General features: G+C 41.6%; 1 protein-coding gene across 2 annotated transcripts in view; it reads left to right on the forward strand.

The window, feature by feature from the left end:
- The first annotated feature begins 823 nt into the window (after nucleotides 1-823).
- The window catches only part of Ptpdc1 (protein tyrosine phosphatase domain containing 1), a 52,751-nt gene continuing 29,823 nt past the window's right edge, over nucleotides 824-23,751 (forward strand). The window contains exons 1-2 of one of the 2 annotated variants that reach the window (XM_048432970.3): nucleotides 824-980; nucleotides 20,561-20,654. In XM_048432970.3, coding sequence (XP_048288927.3) covers nucleotides 20,570-20,654 — 85 coding nt within the window. In that variant the 5' untranslated portion in view covers nucleotides 824-980; nucleotides 20,561-20,569. Of the gene's footprint in view, nucleotides 981-16,761; nucleotides 16,890-20,560; nucleotides 20,655-23,751 lie in introns of those variants that run through there. The other variant, XM_087896578.1, reaches the window with a different exon arrangement.

The following is a 23,751-nucleotide window of genomic DNA, read 5'->3' on the forward strand; positions in this document are numbered from 1 at the left end:
CGGTCAGGAGAATACTCTAGAGAGACTCAGTTTTCCGTAGTATTTATGAGGTTTCAGCAGTGATCATTCAACTGCTACAACTCTGGTGCCTTTACATTGCTGCCTAAGTGACCATTTGCAGAGGGTCTATGTCTCACGACAACTGAGGGGGAGATTTCCACTGTGTAGTAAAGCGTGTTTATAAGAGCAGAAACTGTGGCAATCAGGACATTCTTTCTTTAGCAGAGTGGATCATTGCAGGCACGGCTGTTTCACCAGATAGCTATGGAAACCATTTCTTGTGACAGCCTTTGCTTGCGCCTCTCTCTCTCTGCCTCTACATAATTCAACTTCCCCTATTAGAGCAGATATTTAAACTGTCATTGTGCAAGGCAATACTTCCACTATATTTATTCTGCACATTAAACACATCAGATGCATAATACAGGCTTTTCTTCTTCGCTGGGAGCTGCGACGGAACACGTGGCTCTGTCTGCGAAGCCCTAGGGCTGTCCTCGTTCCTCCTTCCTCACCTGCGACTTTGCAAGGAGCTATGAGGAGTAGCTGACCCTATGTTGCAGGCTGGCAGCCTCTCCCCCTTAAGACCCTCAGCGCACAGGCCTAAGCAGACTGCGAGACCACACTGCCTCAGACGGGCCTCCCAGCCACGCGCGCAGGTTCGAAACCCCTAGGCGGCATCCCGTGCGTCACAGGCCGTCTCGGGTCGCCATTGGCTGGAGGGTGTCACGTGCACAGAGTGGCTCCGTCTATTGGCTAGCGGGCCGGGCGCGCGCAAGGCCGCGCCGGAGACGCGGCGTCATCGGATGCCGGGCCGCCGAGTGGCCCGTGCGCGCGCCGGAGGGAGACGTTGTGTGGCGCGCCCGGCGGGGAGTCTATCCCGCTGCCAGCGGCGCGGCGGGGAGGCCGGGCCTGGCCCTAGACGTGCGAGACCGACCGGCCGGCTCCTGGGCTCCGAAGCCGGAGAGCGAGCGCGCCAAGAGGTTCGGAACCTGCAGCCAGTTAGGCGCCCGCCGAGTGGTCCCCAGACGGTTGTCCTGAGGCGGCGGGTGATGGAGGGAGGCGTATAGTAGGCGCATCCCTAGGGGCGGGGCGGGGTCCAGGGCCACCGGGCTGAGGGCGCCCCTCCGTCCTGCTCTGTGGGGCGACGCTCCGATGTCTCGTGAGCAGCGGGATGCCTGGGTGTTTTAGTTGAAAATCTCTTGATTAGCAAATATCCGTAACTAATTTTTCATTAAAAAAAATACACCAAGCAAGACAGTCACAAGCTGGTATCAGACGATCACTTTGTGATCCCAAATTCAGACCTAATTCTGCTAGTAAATGAGTCACTTGACCTTGTCCAAGTCACTTTTCTCTCTGATGTGCATTCTCAATATTGATAATGATGCCCCTGTTCGTGTGTGTGTGTGTGTGTGTGTGTGTGTGTGTGAGGTCTTATATAACCCAGGGTTTGTGGCCTTTCAGAGGATCACAGCATAGATACACAGCACCTGTGGTATTAGATTTTAATGGAAAAGAAAATATAATAAAGAAAGGCCCCACGGGTGGGCTGGGGGCATTGAGAAACAGTACTTTAGGGACTTAGCTGATCAAATATTTCCGCAGTGCTGTCTATGCTAATGAACATGAACTATAAATTATTGACTTAGAGCTGAAAGAACCTGAGAAGTTACTATCGTGGGCATTTTAAAATTGTGTGTCCATGTAGACATCTACGTATATCCACTCCCCACCCTCACCCTGCACGTAGCACAATCTTTTTTAACATCAAAGTGCCATTCTAGTTTTTTTTTTTAATTTTCGTTTTTCTCTGAGAGAATGGAAGGGTTGGGTGACTTGCCACAATCCGAGCTATTAACGGAAAGAAATAGGATTTAAACACGTATGTATGCCCCCAAACCAGCATCACGTGGTTTCTAGATCCCTTGTGCAGCTATAGCCAAGCACCTGTGACCTTTTAAAAAGCATGGATACCCAGGCATTGCTAAAAACATAGGACCATCATGGAATTTGCCTGAAACCTCATGGACGATTCCCGTTTGGTAACCCATAGTCCATTTTAGCAATAACTAATTCCTTACCCGATCCCAATGCTTTCCACAGGGTTGTGTCCTGGAGACTCAAATTTCCCATCGCAAGCACTGCTTCAATTTTCTCTTCAAGAGGATGGGTTTCTTCAGAAGAAAATCCTTTGTTGGTGAAACCCAAGGGTTATGGTAGAGCACTGTTGAATAGCTCTCCTTTTGAAGAAAATCCTGACAGTTTGGATTTGCTTTCTCACTTTTTACACAATCTCCCTTGAGCACCACTGAATATATTTTAAAAAACAAACAAACAACAAAAAAACAAACCAAAAAACAGGCTCAAGGTATTTGTTGTAAAGCCAATGTGAATCACAGACCTATGAAGAAGAGCTTGAAAACCACAGTTTACCCATAAGACCACCAGTCTAACAAGATGACATCATGGTCTTTATATTGCTTTATCTTTGTTAGTGACGTCTCTCATGCCACATAAGTTATTCACGTCCAAAAAATTTAGAAAATTCTCAGAGATGAGCTTGAACATCATAATTCCAAATCTGGAAAAAATTTTGAAAATTATTCTGAGGATAAACTTCAAGTCACTGTTCTCTTAAAAGCACATTTCAACCCTTTTTCCAAACTCAAACCTGTCCCCACATCCAAAGCTCCCCTCCTCCAGTTCTGAAGTAAGCAGTATGGAGGGAGGCTATTAGGAAGAGTGCTCGAGAGAGTTGGGGAGTGCAGATTACTCTTTGAAAGACTGGTTTCATACTCAGCAGTGTGACCCAGGTGAATGGTATCTCAGAAAATGGTAGTTATGTTCGGTAAGGACTTTCTGAGTCTGCACAGCCTGGTTCTGGCTGCTACAAAACACCGTCTGTGGTTTGGATTTTTCCAAGAATGGGTAAGCATGAGTCTCTAGACCAGCCTTCCCGTCTGTATGCTCTAATGTTTATATAGCAAGGGGAGCTGACCACCACAGATGAAGAGAAAACCCACAACCACAGGGAGGAAATGATGTCATCTTTTAATGTCTGAGTTATTTCTGTTACTTATAGTTCAAGTAACATTGTTCTGCACACACCTGTTCCACCTTGTGATTAGGACATTATCCCCGTCAACCAACTTGCCTCACATATATATGAATTCAGAACATTCTTTCATCAAGAAATTTTGAGTACTTACTGCATAGTAGATATGATAATGGTTTAAGTGTACCTACTACAGAATTCCATAGTAAATTCCTGTGTATTTAAGAAGGACTCTGATGTTGTTTGCTCATGGAAACAACTTGCACTTCAATTCATAGTTTTGCAAAGCCAGCCCTTGGTAGTTTTTATTTATTTATTTTTATTTTTAATGCCTGATTCTAGAGATTTTAGGGATTAATTGCCTGTTTTTTAAAAAATTGTGTTGTGGCTCTGTTTATATTTTATTTTGTTTTCAATACTGCTTCCTAAGAAGTATGAAGTATAATATAATCATATTTTGTAAATAAGATGTTTTTCTTCAAAGATAAAATATACAATTAAACTTAGAAAACATCAGTAATCAGAAAAGAACATAAAAAATCTATAATTCATTCTTAATCTTTTGGTATGTATTCGTCCACTCTTTTTTTGTTTTGTTTTGCTTTTTTGTTTTTGTTTTTTGAGATAGTGTTTCTCTGTGTAGCTCTGGCTGTCCTGGAACTCCTTCTGTAGACCAGACTGGCTTGGAACTCATAGAAATCCCCCTACCTTTGCCTCCCGAGTGCCTCCGAGTACCACCACCACCCGGCCCACTCTTTCATCTGTGTTATATGTAGAATTGAGAACATACTCTGTATTATATGTGTAAACTGTGTTGTTGTTATTATTGTGGTACGTATGTAGAAGTGTGGGTCCACACGTCATGGTGCATGTGTGAGACTAGAAAACAACGTCCAGGAGTTGTTTCCTTCCCTGCTGGGACCCAGGGGTGAAACTTAGATCAGCAGGCTTCAGGAGCAACCACTCTTACACCACTAAGCCATCTTGCCAGCCTGTGTATTATGTTTTGTGACATATTTTTAGTCTGATGATACATGGTAAATAAGTATGTTCTTTGCTCACATGACTCCAGCTGTTTTGTTGCTAGAACTGGGACTAGAAGAATCTTGTTAATAAGTTACTGCACAGGACAAGTTCAGAAACCTAAACTGCTGACCCAGGACCAAAAGCCTCTGCTGTTTTTTTTTTCTTTTTTCTTTTTTTCACTAATTCCTGTTCCATTTCCACTTTTCTAGTCCCAGGACAGCACAAGTCTGTTGGCAGCATTGATGAAGGAAGCACCGGAGTTTTCTTGCAGATGTAGTTGGTTCTGCTAGACATTCTTGAATCTGGAAGCATCCTGTTTATTTAAAAAGTGCTCCTATAGCTAAAGCTAGGAAGAGGTGGGCTTTATATGTAGAAAAAGAAAAGCAAGGAATGGAACCTAGATTGGTCGTTGGAGGTAGCTGCAGATTTAAGATGGGATTTTCTATGTATGTCATTTCAGACAGACCAAATGTCTTCTGATTGGCTGCTATTAACGTCCTGTTTGGAAGACTGGTTCTTTGTTTTTTTGTTTGTTTGTTTGTTTGGTTGGGTTTTTTTTGTAACCTAACATCTGGTATAAGTGACCACTTGACCTGGCCTAGTGGGCCTAGTACAAGAGCACACTCTAAAACATTGATTTCTTGCAGTTTTTAATCTACTACTCTTATTATGCAAATTGGATGTGTATACATAGAATATATTTGTCTTTTTTTCTTTTAAAATATTTATTTATTATGTATACAATATTCTGTCTGTGTGTATGTCTGCAGGCCAGAAGAGGGCACCAGACCTCATTACAGATGGTTGTGAGCCACCATGTGGTTGCCGGGAATTGAACTCAGGACCTTTGGAAGAGCAGGCAATGCTCTTAACCATTGAGCCATCTCTCCAGCCCCTATTATTCTCTTTTTCAACCACACTTCCACGCTAAGAACCAAATCCAGGGCCTGGGGCCTGTTAGACAAGTACTCTGTCAGTGAGCCATACTCCCAGCCGCTAAATATTTTAACCTATCTAATGGATGTCTTTAAATATCTACAGATATCCAGGCCATCATGAGCCTTTGAAGAAAGGGGACTAAGCTAACTTTAATAAATTATTTCAATCATCTTAACAAAATAATAAAACTAAGCAAATGATACAGTATAAAATGTAGAAATGTAAGGAAAGGAAGCTTCCCCCCCTTTTTTTTTGTGATTCCCTGAGTGATTTATTTTGCACAGGTGTTGAGCATGGGGTAGTGTCAGACTGCCCCATTTCCATAGTAACCAACAGGCTTGGTTACAAGCTACAAGTTGTTCCTTCATCTGTGTGAATTAGTAAGCTACATTTAAAAGGAGAACTGGCTTTTCCAAACATTAAGTAATTTTGTATCAGTGTCATGACTTAAAAAACACAGAAGTTAAATTCACAGGTGAAAAACAGCAATCCTGACCAGTGCCCTGAGATGTCAGCTCTGAACCTCGTCTAAATTATTTAAGCAGGAACCACCCTTCTGGAGAGTAAAGGTAGGGGAGCCTGCCTGTTTCTATATACGTAGCCTCCATAGTGTCTTTGGCATATGAGGGTTCAGCCCCAGACTGGGTACCATGACTTTAGAGGTGACACAGGGCAGGGCCAAGCCCCGCAGCCAGAGCAAATAAAGAAAACTGGCCCTACCTGCCATTTCCAAGCTTTGGCAGCTCTCAGGTGTTTCCTGCCTGCCCAGTCCCTGCTGTGACCAGATTGCAGGTCTTGGGCCTGAGTTTATGGTTACTGCAGACCGGCTGCTGCTCAGCTCCAAGCCCTTGTTCTCAGTCCTCAGTGACCTCAGTCTGGGGGTAGCAGAGAAGGAGGGTTAGCTCAGACCTCAGGATCAGTTGAGCCCTCAGAACTGGGGCTCAGCACATAGAAGAAGCCAGAGAGAGGTACAGACAGCATGGATGTGGTCTCGCTGTACAAAAGGCAGGCAGGGCACAAGTGAGGACTGTGTCCGGCTGCTAAAGCATGGACTGCTGCATGACAAGGCCCTTTCCTGTGCACATTTATGTTTACCTTCTACGTGTAGAATTTTATATTTGACTTCCTTTGAATTCTAGATTTCTGTACCATTATACATTGATTTTTCATATTTTAGCATAATAGTATGCCTTAGTAATATAGTATTCTGCACTATAATATATATACTAAATACCAGCACATACCTTTCCCAACTCGTCTTACATGAGGTTTCCTATATGCTGATTGTCCTTATTAGATAATTTATTATTACTGTTGTCATTTCCTGAATGCTTCTCTTTTTCTGGTTCTTTGAAGTCAGTGGCCTATTTGAACAAGCCTACCTTCTCTATGTCCTATTGAACACTATTAACGGGCTGCTGTGTCTTTCTGTCCAGTAGCTGAGTAAGTTTCAGTCATGAGAGTCTAGCTTGTAAAAGTCCTATCACACCACCATCTTAGCCTGCCCGACTGTGCTAGGCAAGGACTGTACAGAGGCGCCGACTGTAGTTCCGTATTTGCTTTCCTGTGTGCAGAAGCTTTTTGAAAACAGACGCTAAGGGCCTCAGGGGGCCTTGCTTCTGTGCCCTCCGTGCTCGTTCCTGATGCACATGGGAAAAGCATTCTCATGTACAGCCTTCTCTCTTATCTGATACAAATGATTATGGGGTTCAAAATATGGAAAGCAGAATGCTACTTAAGATTTGTGGAATTTTAAATTGGTATAAACATATGAAGGATAATTGTACTTTTAGCCCATACCTCCCATTTCTGTTTTCTTAGTGATTATTATTAAGTCATGTAGACCTTCTTGACAGATAAACTCAAATTAATGAACACAAAAATAAAATTGGACTATTTTTCTCTATATTAAAATTTAGACTTCTAAATGTTTACTTTTAGAAAATTAACTTTTCTAGGTGATATCAAATTGCAGGATAAAATATTCTTCTATTTTGTAAATTAAGATGAAAGATTGAGGAGATGGCTTTATTGTAAGATTTTTTTATTCTTTTGGCTCTTTGGGGGGGGGTACCACCCAGCTCCCAAATAAATCACTCCTTCAGAGTCTTATTCTTTCTTAAAGTTGCCCAGCCTTAGCTTGGCTTGTTTCTAGATAGTTTTTCTTAACTTAAATTAACCCATCTACCTTTTGCTTCTGTGTTTTTTCCTTTTCTTACTTCTGTATATCTTATTTTCACTCTTACTCCATGGCTGGCTGGGTGGCTGGCCTCTAATGTCCTCCTCTCCTTGTTCCCTTGTTTCTCTTTCTTTTTTTAGATTTCTCTTTCTATTTATACTCTCTACCTGCCCACCCCACCTATCCTTGCTCCTGCTTTGCTTTTGGTCATTCAGCGCTTTATTAGGACCATCAGGTGTTTTAAGGCAAAGAATCACAGCTTCACAGAGTCAAACAAATGCAGCATAAACAAAAGTCACACATCTTAAAATTGTATTCCCCAACATTTTGTAGGTAAAGGACTTTAGTAATCTTGGTGCTCCTACAGCAGGAGGGGAGGTGGAGGGAGACAAGCAAATCATGGTAGCTCACAGATCGGCTAATTTAGCATTTGGCATAATTTAGCAGTAAACAAAAGACTGTCTCAAACAAGGTAGAAGGCAAGGAACTATACTTGAGTTTGTCTTCTGACTTCCACTCATGATTTTTGTGGTGCCTATTAAGGGCTCGAGTACGATTGAATTGGTTTATGTGTGCCTGTAATGTGATCTTTTTCTCTCTGAACATGTACCAGTTTGTGTATGTCCCTTTTGATCTGTGTTTGTGTATGTGCTGTTCTCATACTTTGGGAAAATATACACCTGTACAATGACATAATTTTATGCTATCTAAGGTTGAAAAAATGCAGAGTGGCCTGCCTTTATTCCTGTGTGAGGGGTTGTGGCTGCTGTCCAGAGATGGCAGTGTTGCACCTGCTGTTCTGTCCCTGGCCTGTGCAGCCTTCCATCAGGAGTGCTTTCATTGGGCCTCCGTTCCTTTGACATTCTATCTGCTAGAGTTTTGAGCCTTTCTCTTCTTTGTAGCACTACAAGATGATTTGGGCTCATCATGAATATTCTCTTCTCTAGCCCCAAAATGAGTCATCTCAACAAGGGTCCCTTGGTTGGAGAATGGTATTAGAAACCAGATTTGCTCTGGTGTGCTCATCACAGTTTCATTGCTTTCAGGTAATCGTCTGTGCAGAGTTATAAAATATATACATACATATTAACTTGTATAAATGTAGATGCCTGCATTGTAGTGATCCCCTCTTATTTGTGGTCTTGCTTTCCATGCCTTCAGTTATCTAGTTAACCATAGTTTGAAAATATGAAGTGGAAAATTCCAGAAATAAAATATTTGTAAGCCTTAAATTGCATGCCTTTCTGAGCGACATGCAGTCTTGCACCCTTCCACTCTCTCCTGCCCTGGACATGAGTCATCCCTTTGTCCAGTGTACCCATGCTGTGAATGCTACCCACTCATTAGTCACTATTCATAGGCTGTCACAATGCTTGTGTTCAGTTATATAGCAATACTTGCGTACCTTTGTATAGCAGCCTAATGACTATATCACAATTCCTGTGTCCTTCACCTCACTTCATTTAATCATGTAGGCATTGTAGGCATTAATCATGATTAATCTCACATAGTAGATCGAATATAAGAAGATACTTTGAGACAGCTACTTAACTATTAGCAACATATTGTTAAATTATGTTTTATTAGCTATTGTTAATCTTTTATTCTGCCTATTTTTTATGGTAGTCTATAGTAAATGTGTATGCATTAAAAAGAACAGTGGGCATCTGTAGTTGCTACTGTGCATGGTTTCGGGCATTCACTGAGGAACCTTGAGACACATCCTTACATAAGGTGGGACTGTTCTATTAAGCTTACCAGGAATTCCCCACAGTGGGCCAGACTAATGCAGACATGGTCCACTTCTTACTGTTTCCTTGGAACTTCCAAGTCCATAGTCTCTGTTGCTGCTACATCTCTTCACTGATATTTCCTATCTCGGTATACATGAGCTATATTAGGACTGCTAACTTGACCTCCATAAGAAACAACCTCGTATGTGTGGCCAGTTCTTTTCCTCTCACAGTTTCCGTTCGTTTCCAGAGGTATTTGTGACTTTCTCACGGTCTCCTTGCTGAGGCTCTGTCACACTTTTGCACTGCAGTCAACTCCTTTGTCATAGCATGAGGTCTGTGCTGCAACCCATCCCCTTCTTGGCTGAATTTTTAAAAATCTTGGATTTTAAAAACCGTTAGTAGATATTCTTTGTGTTATGACAATCCATGGTTCTTGATAAGTAGATGACACAGATTTACCATGGCGCTAAGAGACAAAATAATCTGTGTCATGGTCCTAAAAATAATCTGTGTTGTAACTTAGCCCCCTGTCCTGAAAATCCTGGCAGAAACTGGCCCCTTTTCTGTCCATGTAGTTTTTGTCGTTTCCAGAAAGTCCATAAATGTATTCATATGATATATAGCCTCCTCAGACTAGAATTTCCACTTAGCACAATCCCAGAACACACATAGAGATCAGAGACAGCCTCCTGTAGAATTTACCCATGTTGCTCAGATGAACAACTCTTTCATTTTGGTCACAGAACAGCATTCCTAGTACGATGTGACATCGCGGCGCCACTGGCTTTGTGTCGTCATAAGCAGTGCTGCTGTGATGGTTCATGGGCAGGTGTTGGATGGAGTTTTCACATCACCTGGAAACAGGATTTCTGGACCATGTGTAGCTCTGTTAGGCACTGCTGAACGCTCTTCATTTTATTTCACCATCAGTAAAGGAGTGTTCCAATTACTCTCAATATTTGCCAGCATTTGATGGAGTTATTGCTGGGCTTATTTGTACACTTTAACTTTTATATTGTCATTGTACTGTGTGCACATGTGCCTGCCATGGCGTGTATGCAGAGGCAGAGGACAACTAGAAGTTCGTTCTCCTTCCACATGGCAGCTCTGATTGGATGGATGTTGTCAAGCGTATGCAGCATGTGCTTTTGTCTGCCAAGCCATGTCAACAGCCCAGGACCTTTTTTTTTCCATTTTAATCATACTAATGTTTAGTGGTATATCATGACTTATTTTTCTCCTCCCCTATATGGAGTGTACTACCAAATACTTGTCTAAATGTTCCTGATGTAAAAAATCATTAAACTGCAACTTGATTTTACCTTTTAACTTGTTACAACCAAATTTACAGGTCATTATGTATCAGTCTGATTAAAAATGTAACTTACTTGCATTCTGTGAGTATTGCATGCAATACTTTAAAAAAAGTTTTTTAACTATTTTTTAAAACACGATCTTTTCTCATTTTACATACCAATCCCAGTTCCCACTCCCTCCATCTTCTCCATCCTCCCCCTCCCATCTCCCACATCCACTCCTCAGAGAGGATAAGGCTTCCCATGGGGAATCAACAAAGTCTAGCACACTTTGAGGCAGGACCAGTGCCCTTTCCCCTATATCTAGGCTGAGCAAGGTATCCCTCCATAGAGAATAGACTTCAAAAAGCCAGTTTCAAGTAGTAGGGAGAAATCCTGGTCCCACTGCCAGTGGCTGCATAGTCTACCCCAGCCATATAACTGTCACCCACATTCAGGGGGCCTAGTTTGGTCCTATGCTGGTTATTCTACTCTTCCCACTAGCTCAGGTCAGCTTTTCACTAGGTACCCCCATCATGATCTTGACCCCTTTACTCATATTATTGCTCCTCCCTTTCTTCAACTGGTCTTGGAGCTTAGCCCAGGGCTTTTTCTGGGGATCTCTGCATCTGCTTCCATCAGTTGCTGGAGGAAGATTCTATGATGGCAAGGTAGTCATCAGTCTGATTACAGGGGAAGGCCAGTTTGGGCACTCTCTCCCCTATTGCTTAGGGTCTTAGCTGGGGGTCATCTTTGTGGGTTCCTGGGAATTTCCCTAGTACCAGATTTCTTGCTAGCCCCATAGTGGCTCCCTCAATCAAGACATGTCTTTCCTTGCTCTCCTTCTCTATCCTCCCCCCATCTTGACCATCCCATTTCCTCATGTTCTCCTTCCTCCTCTCTTTCTCCCTTCCTCCTCCCATCTGCTCTCCCTTCTCCCTCCACCCCTACACTCCTAATTTTCTCAGGATATCTTGTCTATTTCCCCTCCCCAGGGAGATCCATGTATTGTTTCTCTTTAGGGTTTTCCTTGTTACCTAACTTTTCTGCTGGTTATCCTTTGCTTTACATCTAATATCCACTTAGAGTAAGTACCTACCATGTTTGTCTTTCTGGGTCTGGGATATCTCACTCAGAATGTTTTTTTCCTAGTTCCATCCATTTGCATGCAAATTTCAAGATGTCATTGTTTTGTTTTGTTTTTTACCGCTGAGTAGTACTCCATTATGTAAATGTTTCCCAATTTCTTTATCCATTCTTCGGTTGAGGGGCATCTGTTTCCATGTTCTGGCTACTATAAATAATGCTACTATGAACATAGTTGAACAAATGTCCATGTGGTGTGATTGAGCCCAAGAGTGGTATTGCTGGGTCCTGAGGTAGGTTGATTCCCAGTTTTCCGAGAAACCGCCATACTGATTTCTAAAGTAGCTGTACAAGTTTGCTCTCCCACAGCAATGGAGGGGTGTCCCTCTTACTCCGCATCTTCTCAAACATAAGCTATCATTGTTTTTGATCTTAGCCATTCTGACTGGTGTAAGATGGTTTCTAAGAGTCATTTTGACTTTCGTTTCCCTGATGGCTAAGGATGTTAAGCAGTTCCTTTAGTGTCTTTCAGCCATTTGAGAGTCTTCTGTTGAGAATTCTCTGTTTAGATCTGTACCCCATTTTTAATTGTATTATTACTGAACTCTTTATATATTTTGGAGATCAGTCCTCTGTCTGATGTGGAGTTGGTGAAGATTTTCCCCCATTCAGTAGGCTGCTGTTTTGTCTTATTGACTGTGTCCTTTGCCTTACAGAAGCTTTTGGGACTCCTGAGTGTGTGAAAGAGTGGGTCTCTGATTCTTGTGCCTGCTCTTGGCTCTCTTTTCCTCCTGTTGGGTTGCCTTGTCCAGTCTCAATATGAAGTTTTTGCTTCATGTTATTATATTTTATTTTGTTATGTTTGGTTGTTATCTCCTAGAAGCTGATTCTTTTCTAGTAAGAATTTCTTTTAGATAAGATATACCAGCAAAATTTTCTTGCAGGCTTTGTTTCAGCCTGAAAATGTGTAGATTGCTTCTTTACATCAGAAAGAGTGTTTAGCTGGGTATAAAATTTTTAGTTGACTATCTGTTTTTTTCAACACTGAAAAGTGATCTTTCCATTTAATGTTGACTTAATCTTTTATTTATTCATTTTTTTTTGAGGTAGGGTTTCTCTGTGTAGCCCTGGCTGCCCTGGAACTCACTCTGTAGACCTGGCTGGTCTTGAACTCAGAAGTTCACCTGCCTCTGCCTCCTAAGTGCTGGGATTAAAGGTGTGTGCCATCACTGCCCAGATTTGACTTCACCTTTTAAAAATTTATTGTTCAGAGTGTGTACATATGAGTGATGTGGTGAGCAGAACAGGCACTTGTGCCATAGTGTGCATGTGGAGATGAAAGGACAATTTCATGCAGTCAGTTCTCTGTTTCAGCATTTGTATGGGTTCCTGGGACCAAACTCGGTCACCAGACCTGTGCAGCAAGCATCTTTCTTTACTCAGGGAGCTATTTCACTGCCCTAGCTTTCATCTCTTTTCTTTTCTTCCTTCTTTCATCCCTTTCTTTCTTTTCTCTTTCTTTCTTTCTTTCTTTCTCTCTCTCTCTCTCTCTCTCTCTTTCTCTCTCTCTCTCTCTCTCTCCCTCCCTCCCTTCCTTCTTTCATTGGTTCCTTCCTTCCTCCTTCTCTTTCCTTTCTCCTTCCCTCTCTCCTTCCATCCATCTCTCCCCTCTCTCTCTTTCTCTTTCTCTTAGAAAAGGTCACACTATGTAGCCCTACTTGACTTGGAACTTAATATGTAGACCAGGCTGGCCTTGAACTCATAAATATCTGCCTGCCTTGCCCTTCCAAGTACTGCGGTTGAAGGTATGTGCCATCGCCTCTGGCTTGAGTACCATCTTCTCTTTTTTTAATGAATCATGTCAGTAACTTTTTCATTATTGCATTCTGGACTGAGCTCCTCTGCTTGACATGTGTTGTCCTTCATGTTCACATGCTTTCTATCCTCCAGATAGCTGGTCTACTCCTGCTCCTTGTTCTGTGTGCTTACTTTTAAGAAAATGTTTATATTTATCTTCGTGTGTGTGTGTGTGTGTGTGTGTGTGTGTGTGTGTGTGTGTGTGCGTGCCTGCCTGCCTGCCTGCCAGCCTGTCTGTCTGTGTCTGTTAATTTGTCACATGTGTGCAGGTGCCTGTGGAAGCCAGAAGAGGGCACTGGATTCTTGGAAGCTGTAGCTACAGGCAGTTGTGAGCTACTGATGGTGCAGGGAACTGAACTTTGGTTAGCTGGAAGAGCAGAAGGCTCTGTGGCCCCCAGAGTGTGCTTATTCTCTTGGAAATTTCTGCAACAACCCTTTGCTTTGTTCTCAGGAAGAAGGAAAGGCTAGTAAATGAGCTCAGCTTAAACCAGATGTCCTATGTGTCCTGCTGTGGAAGGTCTAATGTCATTCTGGGAATCCCTAGGAGCACATTCCTGCCATATTTTAAGTCATTCAGACTTGTAGCCCAAGCACTTGAAATGCATTTTACATATTTCCTTGCCAGGAATTAAATGGGTAAAAGAATCTCCTTATCCTTTCTAGTCTAGAAATGAACAGTCATAAGAGAAGCAAATAACGAACCGTGTTGAGCTTTTCATGATGAACAGTAGGTGTTTGAAAAAAGCTTAAAAGTCACAATGTGTGTGAAGATATGCATTATGTATATAATTAAGTGTTATAGTATCATATATCAATATATATTAAAAGGAATATCTGAATAATGAACATGATAGCAATTCACATAATGGTGTTCAAAGAGGCGTGGTATCTGGTATTTGACTAAAAAATAGCCCATGTTTTGAGCAGTCTGGTTTTATTGACATCAGCCTGATAGCAATTTCCTAATTTCAGGCAATTTGGTTTAAGATAGAAACTCGGTAAGAACATTAAGACCCAAGTCTCACCCAGGAATACTAGCCAGCTTCCTGATTTAGTTGAAGATATGGAGCTTCTCAGTATATTTTATGATATTATGGGAATTGGCTTAGAAACTGTAAAATGTGTTTAATATTGATAGCTGAAGAAACCCAGGCAGCAGTCCTCCATGACAAAATCTTTAAATGTAAATCTGCTGTTAGGTGTGTGTAGAATTCTTGCCTGCTACGGTGGTTTTGAATATGTGAGCACCACGGAAGCCAGTTAGAGGTTCTCAGCTCCTGACCTTCTGAGTCTGAAATGAGGGTGGAGGCAAGCATTGGGTTTTTATAACATTTAACCAGTTTCTTTTTACTTATGATACTAGAAACTGTTTAAGACAAATGCTGAACCATAGTCCCCAGCCCACCAGGTCATTCTGATGGGTGCTGAGCTGGGAGTTGTTTGTCTTGATGATCTTAGAAGTATTTGTACCTTAATTTGAGATTGGCTCCAACCCGTAGGATAACTTGCCAGGTGCAGCTACTAGCAGGGAAAAGGGGATGTGGACCGGCTTCAGCTGTGGCTACCAGTTTACCTCATTTGTCTTGTCCTGAAGTATTGTCTGCAGAGTATGACTTGAGCAGCAAAGGGTGAAATAGGGTTCCTGGAGTGTTATTTTTCTGTGCTGTGTGATTTGCCACCTGGGAGCCTTGCAGTCTTCCCTAAGGTGTAGTTAAAGTGTAAGATCACAGAAGCCAGTGAAGTTAGTAGTAAACTGCCAGATAGATTGTCTTTTTAAGATGGCCTTCAGCCCTCTCTCTGAGGACTATAGATAGGGTTCTTTTCATAGTGCCTGAGCCTACACAGACCTAGGTAAACCTTTACTCAGCCCTACAAGATAAGGAGAAGTGAGTAAAATATGTAATTGGCATTTAAGGAGGGATCCTAGCAAGGAGGAAATATGGGCTGGAGCTGAGAGGAAAGCAGATCCAGTCCTTCGAGGAATTAGAAAGGACACAAATTTGTCAGATGAAAGATTTGCAAGAAGTTAAAAACTTGAATATGTTCAGGAAAGCATCATAAAACATTAGGATGCTATTTGTTGTATTTACATTGTTCTGCCACACAATTATATGCTCTCAGGGTCACTGAGACAAGTAAGGCATGGTTACAGTTCCTGCTTTATAGATGGAAAATGGAGATTAAATCGGTAGCGCGTTCACATTACTGGATGTTCACTGTGCACTCACCCAATCCTGAGTCCTTGTTATGTGCTAGGTTCCAGCGTAGGTTCTAGAAATTCAGATGTTGGCAGAGCAGATCCTCCTCAGAAAATGCATTTTCTATGAGTTTACATTATAGAAGAGGAAAAGCAGACAATAAACAGGACAAATTATTAGTATTCTAGAGTATTTTTACCATGATCCTATTGAGAAATATTGTAAGTTGGGATGATTTAAGTTTTAAGGTGGGCTGTGTGAAGGGTTTTTGGAAGTAGAGTGACATGCTAGGCATGGTAGCATATGCTTGTGATACTAGTACTTGGGAAATGGAGATAGAGGATCAGGAGCTCAAGGTCACTGTCAGCTACTTGGAAGTTACAATTAGGAGTTGCCTTGGGTCTCAGAAGAGACTTTAGACTTAGATATTAAACAGTGTTGAGACTGTGAAAGATTATGGGGACTTTTGATGTTGGACTAAATACATTTTGAGTTATGATATGGCCAGGAATATAGAGGGTGGAGAAGGGAGTGGATTGTGGTGGTTTGAATGAGAACGTCTTGTGTAGACTCAGATGTTTGAATCCTAGGTCCCCAGCTGGTCAGTTTAGGGGATAGTGTGTCCCTAGAGGCAGGTCTTGGGAGTTAAAGACTCATGCCCTTTCAAGTTCCCTCTCTGCTTTTTGCTGCCGTTCAAGGTGTGAGCCTTGGCTTCCTGCTCCTGCTGCCATGTCTAGGCTCTCCATCATGGACTCTCATCCCTCTGAAACCATAAATCACATTCTTTTAGAAGTCATCTTAGTCATGGTGTTTCATGAAAGCAGTGGAAAGGTAACTAATACATTAGGCCATGGCCAAAGTAAGTGAGTCACCAGACCATGAACAGGAATGGGGGAACCTTAAATGCACATTTATGTGAAGTGAAGCAGTCTATTGCAAAGGCTTCCTACTGTGTGAGCCTAGCATGCTGGAAAAGGGAGCATTGGAAAGTAGGAGGAGGTTCAGTGGTTGCCAGAAGCTAGGAAAGGGAAGGGCGAGTAGGAAGAGCATCTGGGGGCTTTTAAAAATGTAAACTACCCTGTGTGGTACTGTAAGGGTGCATTTTTCTAGACCTGTAGAATGCACAGCAACAAAATAGAAGCTTTGTGTGAGCTTGGGATTTTGGGTGATAGTGGTGTGAGGTTCACTAGTTGTAGTCACAACTGTCCTACACTCTAGAGAATGTTGGTCATATGAGAGGCTGCATTGCAAAGTGGGAAAGGGTGCAGGGGGCAGATGGGAAAATGTCTTACTTTAAATCTGTTTTTCTATGGGTTTGAAAATGCTCTAAAAACATTGTCAGGACTGAAGAGATGGCTTAGCAGTTAAGAGAATGTTCTGTTCTTGCAGAGGACCAAGGTTTAGTTCCCAGTACCCACATGACAGCTTGCAGCTGCCCAAAACTCCAGTTCCAGAGGATCCAACACCCTCACTTGGCCTCTATGGGCTTCTGCATGCATGTGATGCATATATACTAAGGTACAAACACATACAACTTGAAATTAATAAATCTAAAAATAATTAAGTCCAGATGCTGGGAAGATGGCTCATGGGCAAAGGCACTTGCTACTAATCCTGACAAACCTGAGTTTAATCCTTGGGATCCACATGACAGAAGAAGACAGCCAACACTACAAAGTTGTCCTCTGATCTTCATGTGTGTCCTGTGACCTGTGTGTACACACTAAATATATGTAAAAAAAAGTCTATTAAAAGTAGGAATAACTTTGCTATCTCATGTAATAGGTTGTAATAAGGATTACATGAGATAAAAATATATGAAGGAATTGGAATAGTTTCTGGCATAGAGTAAACTAATATCATTTGATTATTATTATATTATGAATGAGCATAAAATATGCTTCCATTTGAGCACCATAATATTTATGTGGCTTGGATAAATTCATTTACATTCTTGAGCATCTTTGGTTATTGTCTAGAATTTTACCCATACTGACTGACAGTGTAGCCCATAAGAGTGAACACAGACCTCACACATCCGAACGACAAGAGTGTAAGTTAGTAATATGTGAGTGTTGTGCTCCTCCAGAACTCAGACACCTTGGAAGTGGGGACAAGAAGGGATCTGCCCTTCCGTAGGTACCCAGGGTGATCCTGATGCATTCCCAAGTGGAGTGCTTGAGCTGGAAGTATGAAGGAAAGGTTAGAGAAATATGCAAAACACCGTTGCCTCCACAACACAAAAGAGAGAGCTGAGGTTCTTGAGTATCTCCCAGCCTAGTCTCTGTAAAGTGAATTGACTATGAAGTAGAACATTACTTCCTGACTTCTTACCGTGTGAGTAATACCCAAGCGCTGTACTCAAGCTTTAAGTAGTAAGTACTAATCAGTGAAATGTGTGACTAATTCCAACAGTTGAGTCATCTGGGGGGCGGGTTAGGGATGAAAGAACTGTGGGACAGAGTGAGCAAAACCCTTGTCATCGAGTCAGGAAGTTACATAATGTGTGATCCTAGAGTGAAATGTCAGAATTAAAATCGAAACTCTCCTTGTCCTACAGCTAGGCATATGAGTAGGTGAGTTGTGAATGGAGCTGGCGTGTTCTTAAGACTTCTTGGAAGCTCAGCTGTCAATATTAGCAGGACAATTAGACAGGTAATGCTGAGAGTTGCTGACAAACTATTTTAAGGAAGGAGCAAAATGACAATAGCCTAGGAAGGGAATGGAAAAAATTACAGTATTGATTTGCAAAGTGAAATACCAATCATCTCCTTTGTGTCAGGCATTGCTTTAGACACGTTTGCACATGCACGCACACACAGCCTTTCTCTTCCTTACAACCTCTGAAAGAACACGAATAATCATTCTGCAACAGAAATCAAAGCTCAGACCAGTTCATATAGATGGCAGTTGAATAAAGATTTAAACAAAGAACTCTGACTCGACAATATATTTAAATCTTGATATTTTTGCTCAGCAATTATGCATACAGAATACTGTGTTTCTATGCAAAGAAACATACAGTAGATATTATTTCAGAGATCTAAGATTTGAGTTTCAGAGATGAGTGGAGAGACTTCTGCTCCTAATACATAAATAAGGCAGATGTGTATTCTTAACTAAAATATTAGACAACCTTATAAAAAATGATTGGAAAGCAGGCAGCCCATGGCTTCAGTTTCTTAGAGAAGAGATGTAAACACGGTGACTTTAAGGTTGCACCAGCTGCCTCCCTGGGGACAGTTCCAGACTTGGGCTTACAGAGGGGACCAGGCCTTCCCAGAGATACATAGAGGGCTGAACTCAGTGGAGCCAAAGTAACTAGGATTTGCATAGTTAAGGTCTCCCAGAGAGGGGAGGGACACCCCACCCTAGAAGGTCTTCAGCTTTGCTGAACTGCAGTTTGGTGAGTACTGATCTGTACAACCATTTGAGACCAGGAAAATACAAGTCGGGGAACTTGCCCCAAGTAGTTCTGCTCTGTCAGCTAGAATGGGACACCTAGGGGCAAATCTATAGACAAGGTTAGCCTTAGCAGTACATCTAAACTAGCCCAAAGTTAAGGACAAGAAAGAAGGAGCGGCCCCAACAAACATTTCAAAGAAAAGTTCCAAAGAATACTATTAAATTCTTTAATAAGAAAAAGTCAAGACCTGCTGGAAAACTAACCAGAATTTCTTTGAGGAAGGTGGATGAGAAGGGACTCAAAGGGGGAAAACAAGGAGGAAGATTGCAGGTGTTTGGGCAGAGAGGAAAGCTTAAATTTCTAACACAGTGAAACTGAGGCACTAGATTCCCAGGTAAGAGCAGATTGACAACCACAGTTGAGAAAGGATTCTGCATGGTGTACTGTAGACTTAACAGATACAAGCAGAACTGACTTTCTGTTGTCAGACATTGAAGGTCCTATACTCTGTTTCTCACATTGACTTATTACATATCTCAGACCTGTGAGAATTGACAATGTAACTCCCGTAATTAGACAGGCTTTCTATTCTTCTACACTCTTTGTTTTGTTTTGCTGGAGGCTTTTTGCAGTGAGAGGGGTTGAACCCAGCCTCCAGCATGCTAGGCTGGTGCACTGACACCAAACTGTATCCCCAGCCAGTACCCTGTATCAAGAGATGTGTGCTGCCAGAGCTCAGCTATTAGTGCACACCGCAGGCAAGACTTTTGGTTGGTTGGTTGGTTGGTTGGTTGGTTGGTTGGTTGGTTGGGGATTTTTGCTCATTTTGAGATAGTGCCTCACTGCATAGCCTCACATTTGAGAACTTCCTCTCTGGCCTCCCTTGTATGGTTGGCTCTTTTCGACACCGCACATGTAACCACAATGACAGCCAGAAACATGTAGCTAGCACACTGAATATGTGGAGAATGGAGATTGTGCTTAAGAAGTCACTATGATGAAAAATATTGCATTCTAAAAAACAAGAACATCCCCTTCTTCCTGCTAGAATATTTTCTCTTCCCAAGGAATCAAAATGTACCCAAGTGTGTTACTGTGAGTAAAAAATCGGGTACAGAAATCATATATGGGCAGTTTTGCATTTTCATTTTTATGTGAATTTCAGTATAAATTTAGGAACATAAAACATTAAGCTTAATTGTGACAAAGAAAAGCTCTCAGCAGTTTAATATAATAATTATAAACAAAAATATAAGTATTTCTGTACGATACCAGTATCTAGGTTTGCCTTTAATTGTTTTGGTATCTCTGTGTGATGTGTGTGTTGTGGTATGTGAGAGTGCAGACGTGTGTATGTTAGGGCATGTGGAGAGGCCAGAGGACAGCCTTGGCTATAAAAAGGTATTAGTGAGATAATTTACACTAGTCTTTTTTTTTTTTTTTTTTTTTTTTTGAGTCAGGGTCTACATACCCCTGGCTGTCCTGGAACTCACAGAATTCCAGAACTCAGATTGGCTTCAAACTCACAGAGATCTGCCTGTCTCTGCCTCCCCAGTGCTGGAATTAAAGATGTGTACCATCACCCAACTTTAGTTTACCCTTCTTTGTACTAAGTTTTCAAATAGTACATCTGGGTATGCAGGTCAGTAGTGGTGTACTGAGTTCAGTCACACAGAGAAGGGAGAGAAGAAAGGGCCACATAGTTAATGACTGCCACATCGGGCAGCAGGTGTCTGACATGATTAGTTCAGCAATAATCTTTTTTTTTTTTTTAATTTTCCAGCAGACAACTATGGCTGCAGGAGTCTTGCCGCAGAATGAAAAGCCATATTCCACTTTGGTGAATAACAGTGGGTATGCCGCTGCAAACATGGATGGTAATAATCTCTTTAGTGTACTTTGTGTCTCTGTGAAAATTAATGTTCAATAAAAGTAATTATGTGAAAGTATCTGAAAGAAAAAGCGCTATTCTTCACTTCAGAAGCCCAGATCCAGGTGTTTTCCATGACCTTTTCTTTCTGTTTGGCCTGGTAGAATTCTTTACAAACCCTGGATAATGCTCTTGGCCTTTTGAAATAGAGATGTTAGAAGTAGTGCGTGTCTCCCGCATTGTTATCTTAAACCGAGATTGTACGTTTGTTCCTACCCTCAAACGCCTACTGTGAACCAGCCATTTGTTTCTTCTCCCATCAGTACATGCAAGAGCCATTTGCAAAGCATTCAGCAGTACTCAGGCCCACTCTGCCGGTGCTTTTGTGTGAATTTCCTGTGGTACCCAGGCAAGAAAGCCAAAACCTGTACCTGCCTCTCATCCTTCTGCAGTTCCGAGGCAGGAAATGGATGATATGATTCCACTCTGGCCTTGTCACTTGTGCTAGGCAGCTTTCCATAACTGTGGCAAAATACCCAGAAAAATCAGTTTAGGGGTCAGTGAGATGACGGCTCAATAGGTAAAGGCACTTGCCACCAGGCCCGAGTACCTGAATTTAACCCCGGAACCACCTGGTATAAAGAAAGAACCAACTCCTGCAAATTTCTGTACCCACGGAACATAAATACATATAATATTAATAAAATTATAATTAATTCAAAAGAGAAAATGGTTATTTGGCTCATGGTTTCAAAGGTTTCAGTCCATGGCCAACTGGCCTATTCCATTTGAACCTTTATGAGGTCACACATCATGACAGAAATATATGGCAGAGGAAACTGCTCACTGAATTGGAATCAAAGACAGGAGAGGTCAGAGTCCCAGCATTTCTGTTACAGGCATGCTCACCGTGACTGACGTTCACCAGCACCCACCCCTTAAGGTTCCACTGTCCTTCAGTAGCATCACAGACTGATGACCAAGTTTTGAGCATAGGAGCCTGTGCAGGGCATTTAAGATTTCAGCCACAGTGTGGGCCTTGATGCCATCACAAGTGATAGCCAGACGAAATGGTGAACATTTTCTTGGCAATATCTTGCAGAATTTTCTAACCGTAAAAGTTCATTTTCATGCTGTTGAATAATGGACTTTGCAGGATTTCTTCTCACAGTGTGGCTGAGATGATAGAAAAGTAAAGGAGGAAGTTCTACTGCAGCTGTTGCCTTCAGTACTTGCTGGGAACAGTCAGCTCTCAGTTCCATGTGTTCTTACTGGAATCTGTCCACCCTAGGAGGACCCTCTCTCACATCCAGAGAAACAGCATTTCCCACATGTCTGAAGCCCAAAGCCTTGTAGGTCCTCCATCTGTCTGCCGTGTCTGACTCTAGAGGAACTAACACCGGTAACCACCATTTCTGGACACCTTCTGTGCCAGTCCTCTTCCCTGCTAACTTCCTTGGCCCTGAAGTGACAATAACACAGTCAACAAACGCAGTGACAGTGTCTACACCATGTTCCCTCTGCATCACCGCAGGCAGCAAATGGAGCAGTCACACAAGCCTCCTTCCTTCTTCCTTTCTTTATCACAGTTACCTTCTAGTGGTTTTTTTTTCTGGAGGGGTTCTGTTAGCTTTGATAGGTAAACTCATTACACTGGAGAAAACTAGGGCTCCACCTACTGAATCCAGTCTTCCAGGTTTCAGGGACACTAAGAATCTTCTGCTCTTTCCCGAATGCCCCAGGGAGGGAGACCATTTTGATCAATAGAGAAGCTGATTTTTTTTTAGCTTTTCAAATGTTTTAATTGAATAATTTATTAATATTTTTCTCTCATATAAGTAGAGCTAATTTTTAATTAGGAAGAAATCCAGAAAAATGTACTTAATATCTAACTTTTAAAATTGCATCTCGTTAAAGGTAGTCAGTTATACTTTATTATATTTTAGGGTGGAGAATAGTATTTTGAATGTTGGCTAATGAATCATTGGAAAATTTAATGTCAAAGTACATGAATAAAATACTTAATTTTTGACAGGAGGTAGTGATGCATGCCTTTAATCCCAGTACTCAGGAGGCAGAGGCAGGCAGATCTCTGTGAGTTCGAGGCCAGCCTGGTCTACAGAGTGAGTTCCAGGACAAGCTTCAAAAATCTACAGAGAAATATTGTCTTGAAAAAACAAAATAAATAAATAAATAAAATAAAATAAAATAAAGAAGCAAACAACGTTTAGAGGAAAAAAACTAGCTTTCTATGAGACAAACCTACATTTAGTCTTGGTTGTACCACTTATAAACAATAATTCTGGACAGTGCCACGGTCATTAGGGAGAACTAATTCACAGAAGTACAAAGAATAAAGATAGAGGGCTCCACATCCCCCATGTGCATCCCTCATGTGCACAGTTCCCAGCTGACAATTGTGGCACTCACTTTCTCTGCACTCACAGTGGTTGTGTATCCCTTTATTTAGTAAATACCTCACTGCCATAAGGAAAATACTAACTCATGGTATCGTCAGTTTTCTAAATAGTGTTCAGATTTCTCACTATCTCATACCTATTTCCCATAAATGTATTTACGTATCATTTGTATCAGGATTCAAAAGGTGTCACTATGTTCTCACTTTTTGTTATGAATATTAAATGTTTTAATCTTGAATTTCACTTATGTCTTTTTATTAATAGTCTATTGGTTAAGGAAATTGGGGTTTTGACTTTATAGAGTTTGCCACAATCTTGCCTATTAAGTCTACTAGATATTTCTTATTCTTATGAATAATATAGAAGCAAATCAGAATGAGTTTTTAATTGACTAGAATATTACATGAATAGTGCAATAGTCCTCGTTTAGATTTCCATATTCTTCCTTCTTGTGGCCTCTGTGTGCACCAGCACACACATGTGCATACATCACACACACATCATATTCATACACATATGCATGCACACGCAGTTTTAAAAAGTAAAATAATACAGTCATTTTGAAAAAGTTCACTAATTGCATATAAAATTAAAATAGGGGTCCTGCACTATCATTCTGCCTTATTCCCCTGAGGTCTAATATCTTACTGAAAATGGAGCTAGGCTGATGAGGAGCAAGCCCCA

Source organism: Myodes glareolus, chromosome 14, assembly GCF_982192425.1.
Source record: "Myodes glareolus chromosome 14, mMyoGla1.1, whole genome shotgun sequence".
NCBI classification, from domain to species: Eukaryota; Metazoa; Chordata; class Mammalia; order Rodentia; family Cricetidae; genus Myodes; species Myodes glareolus.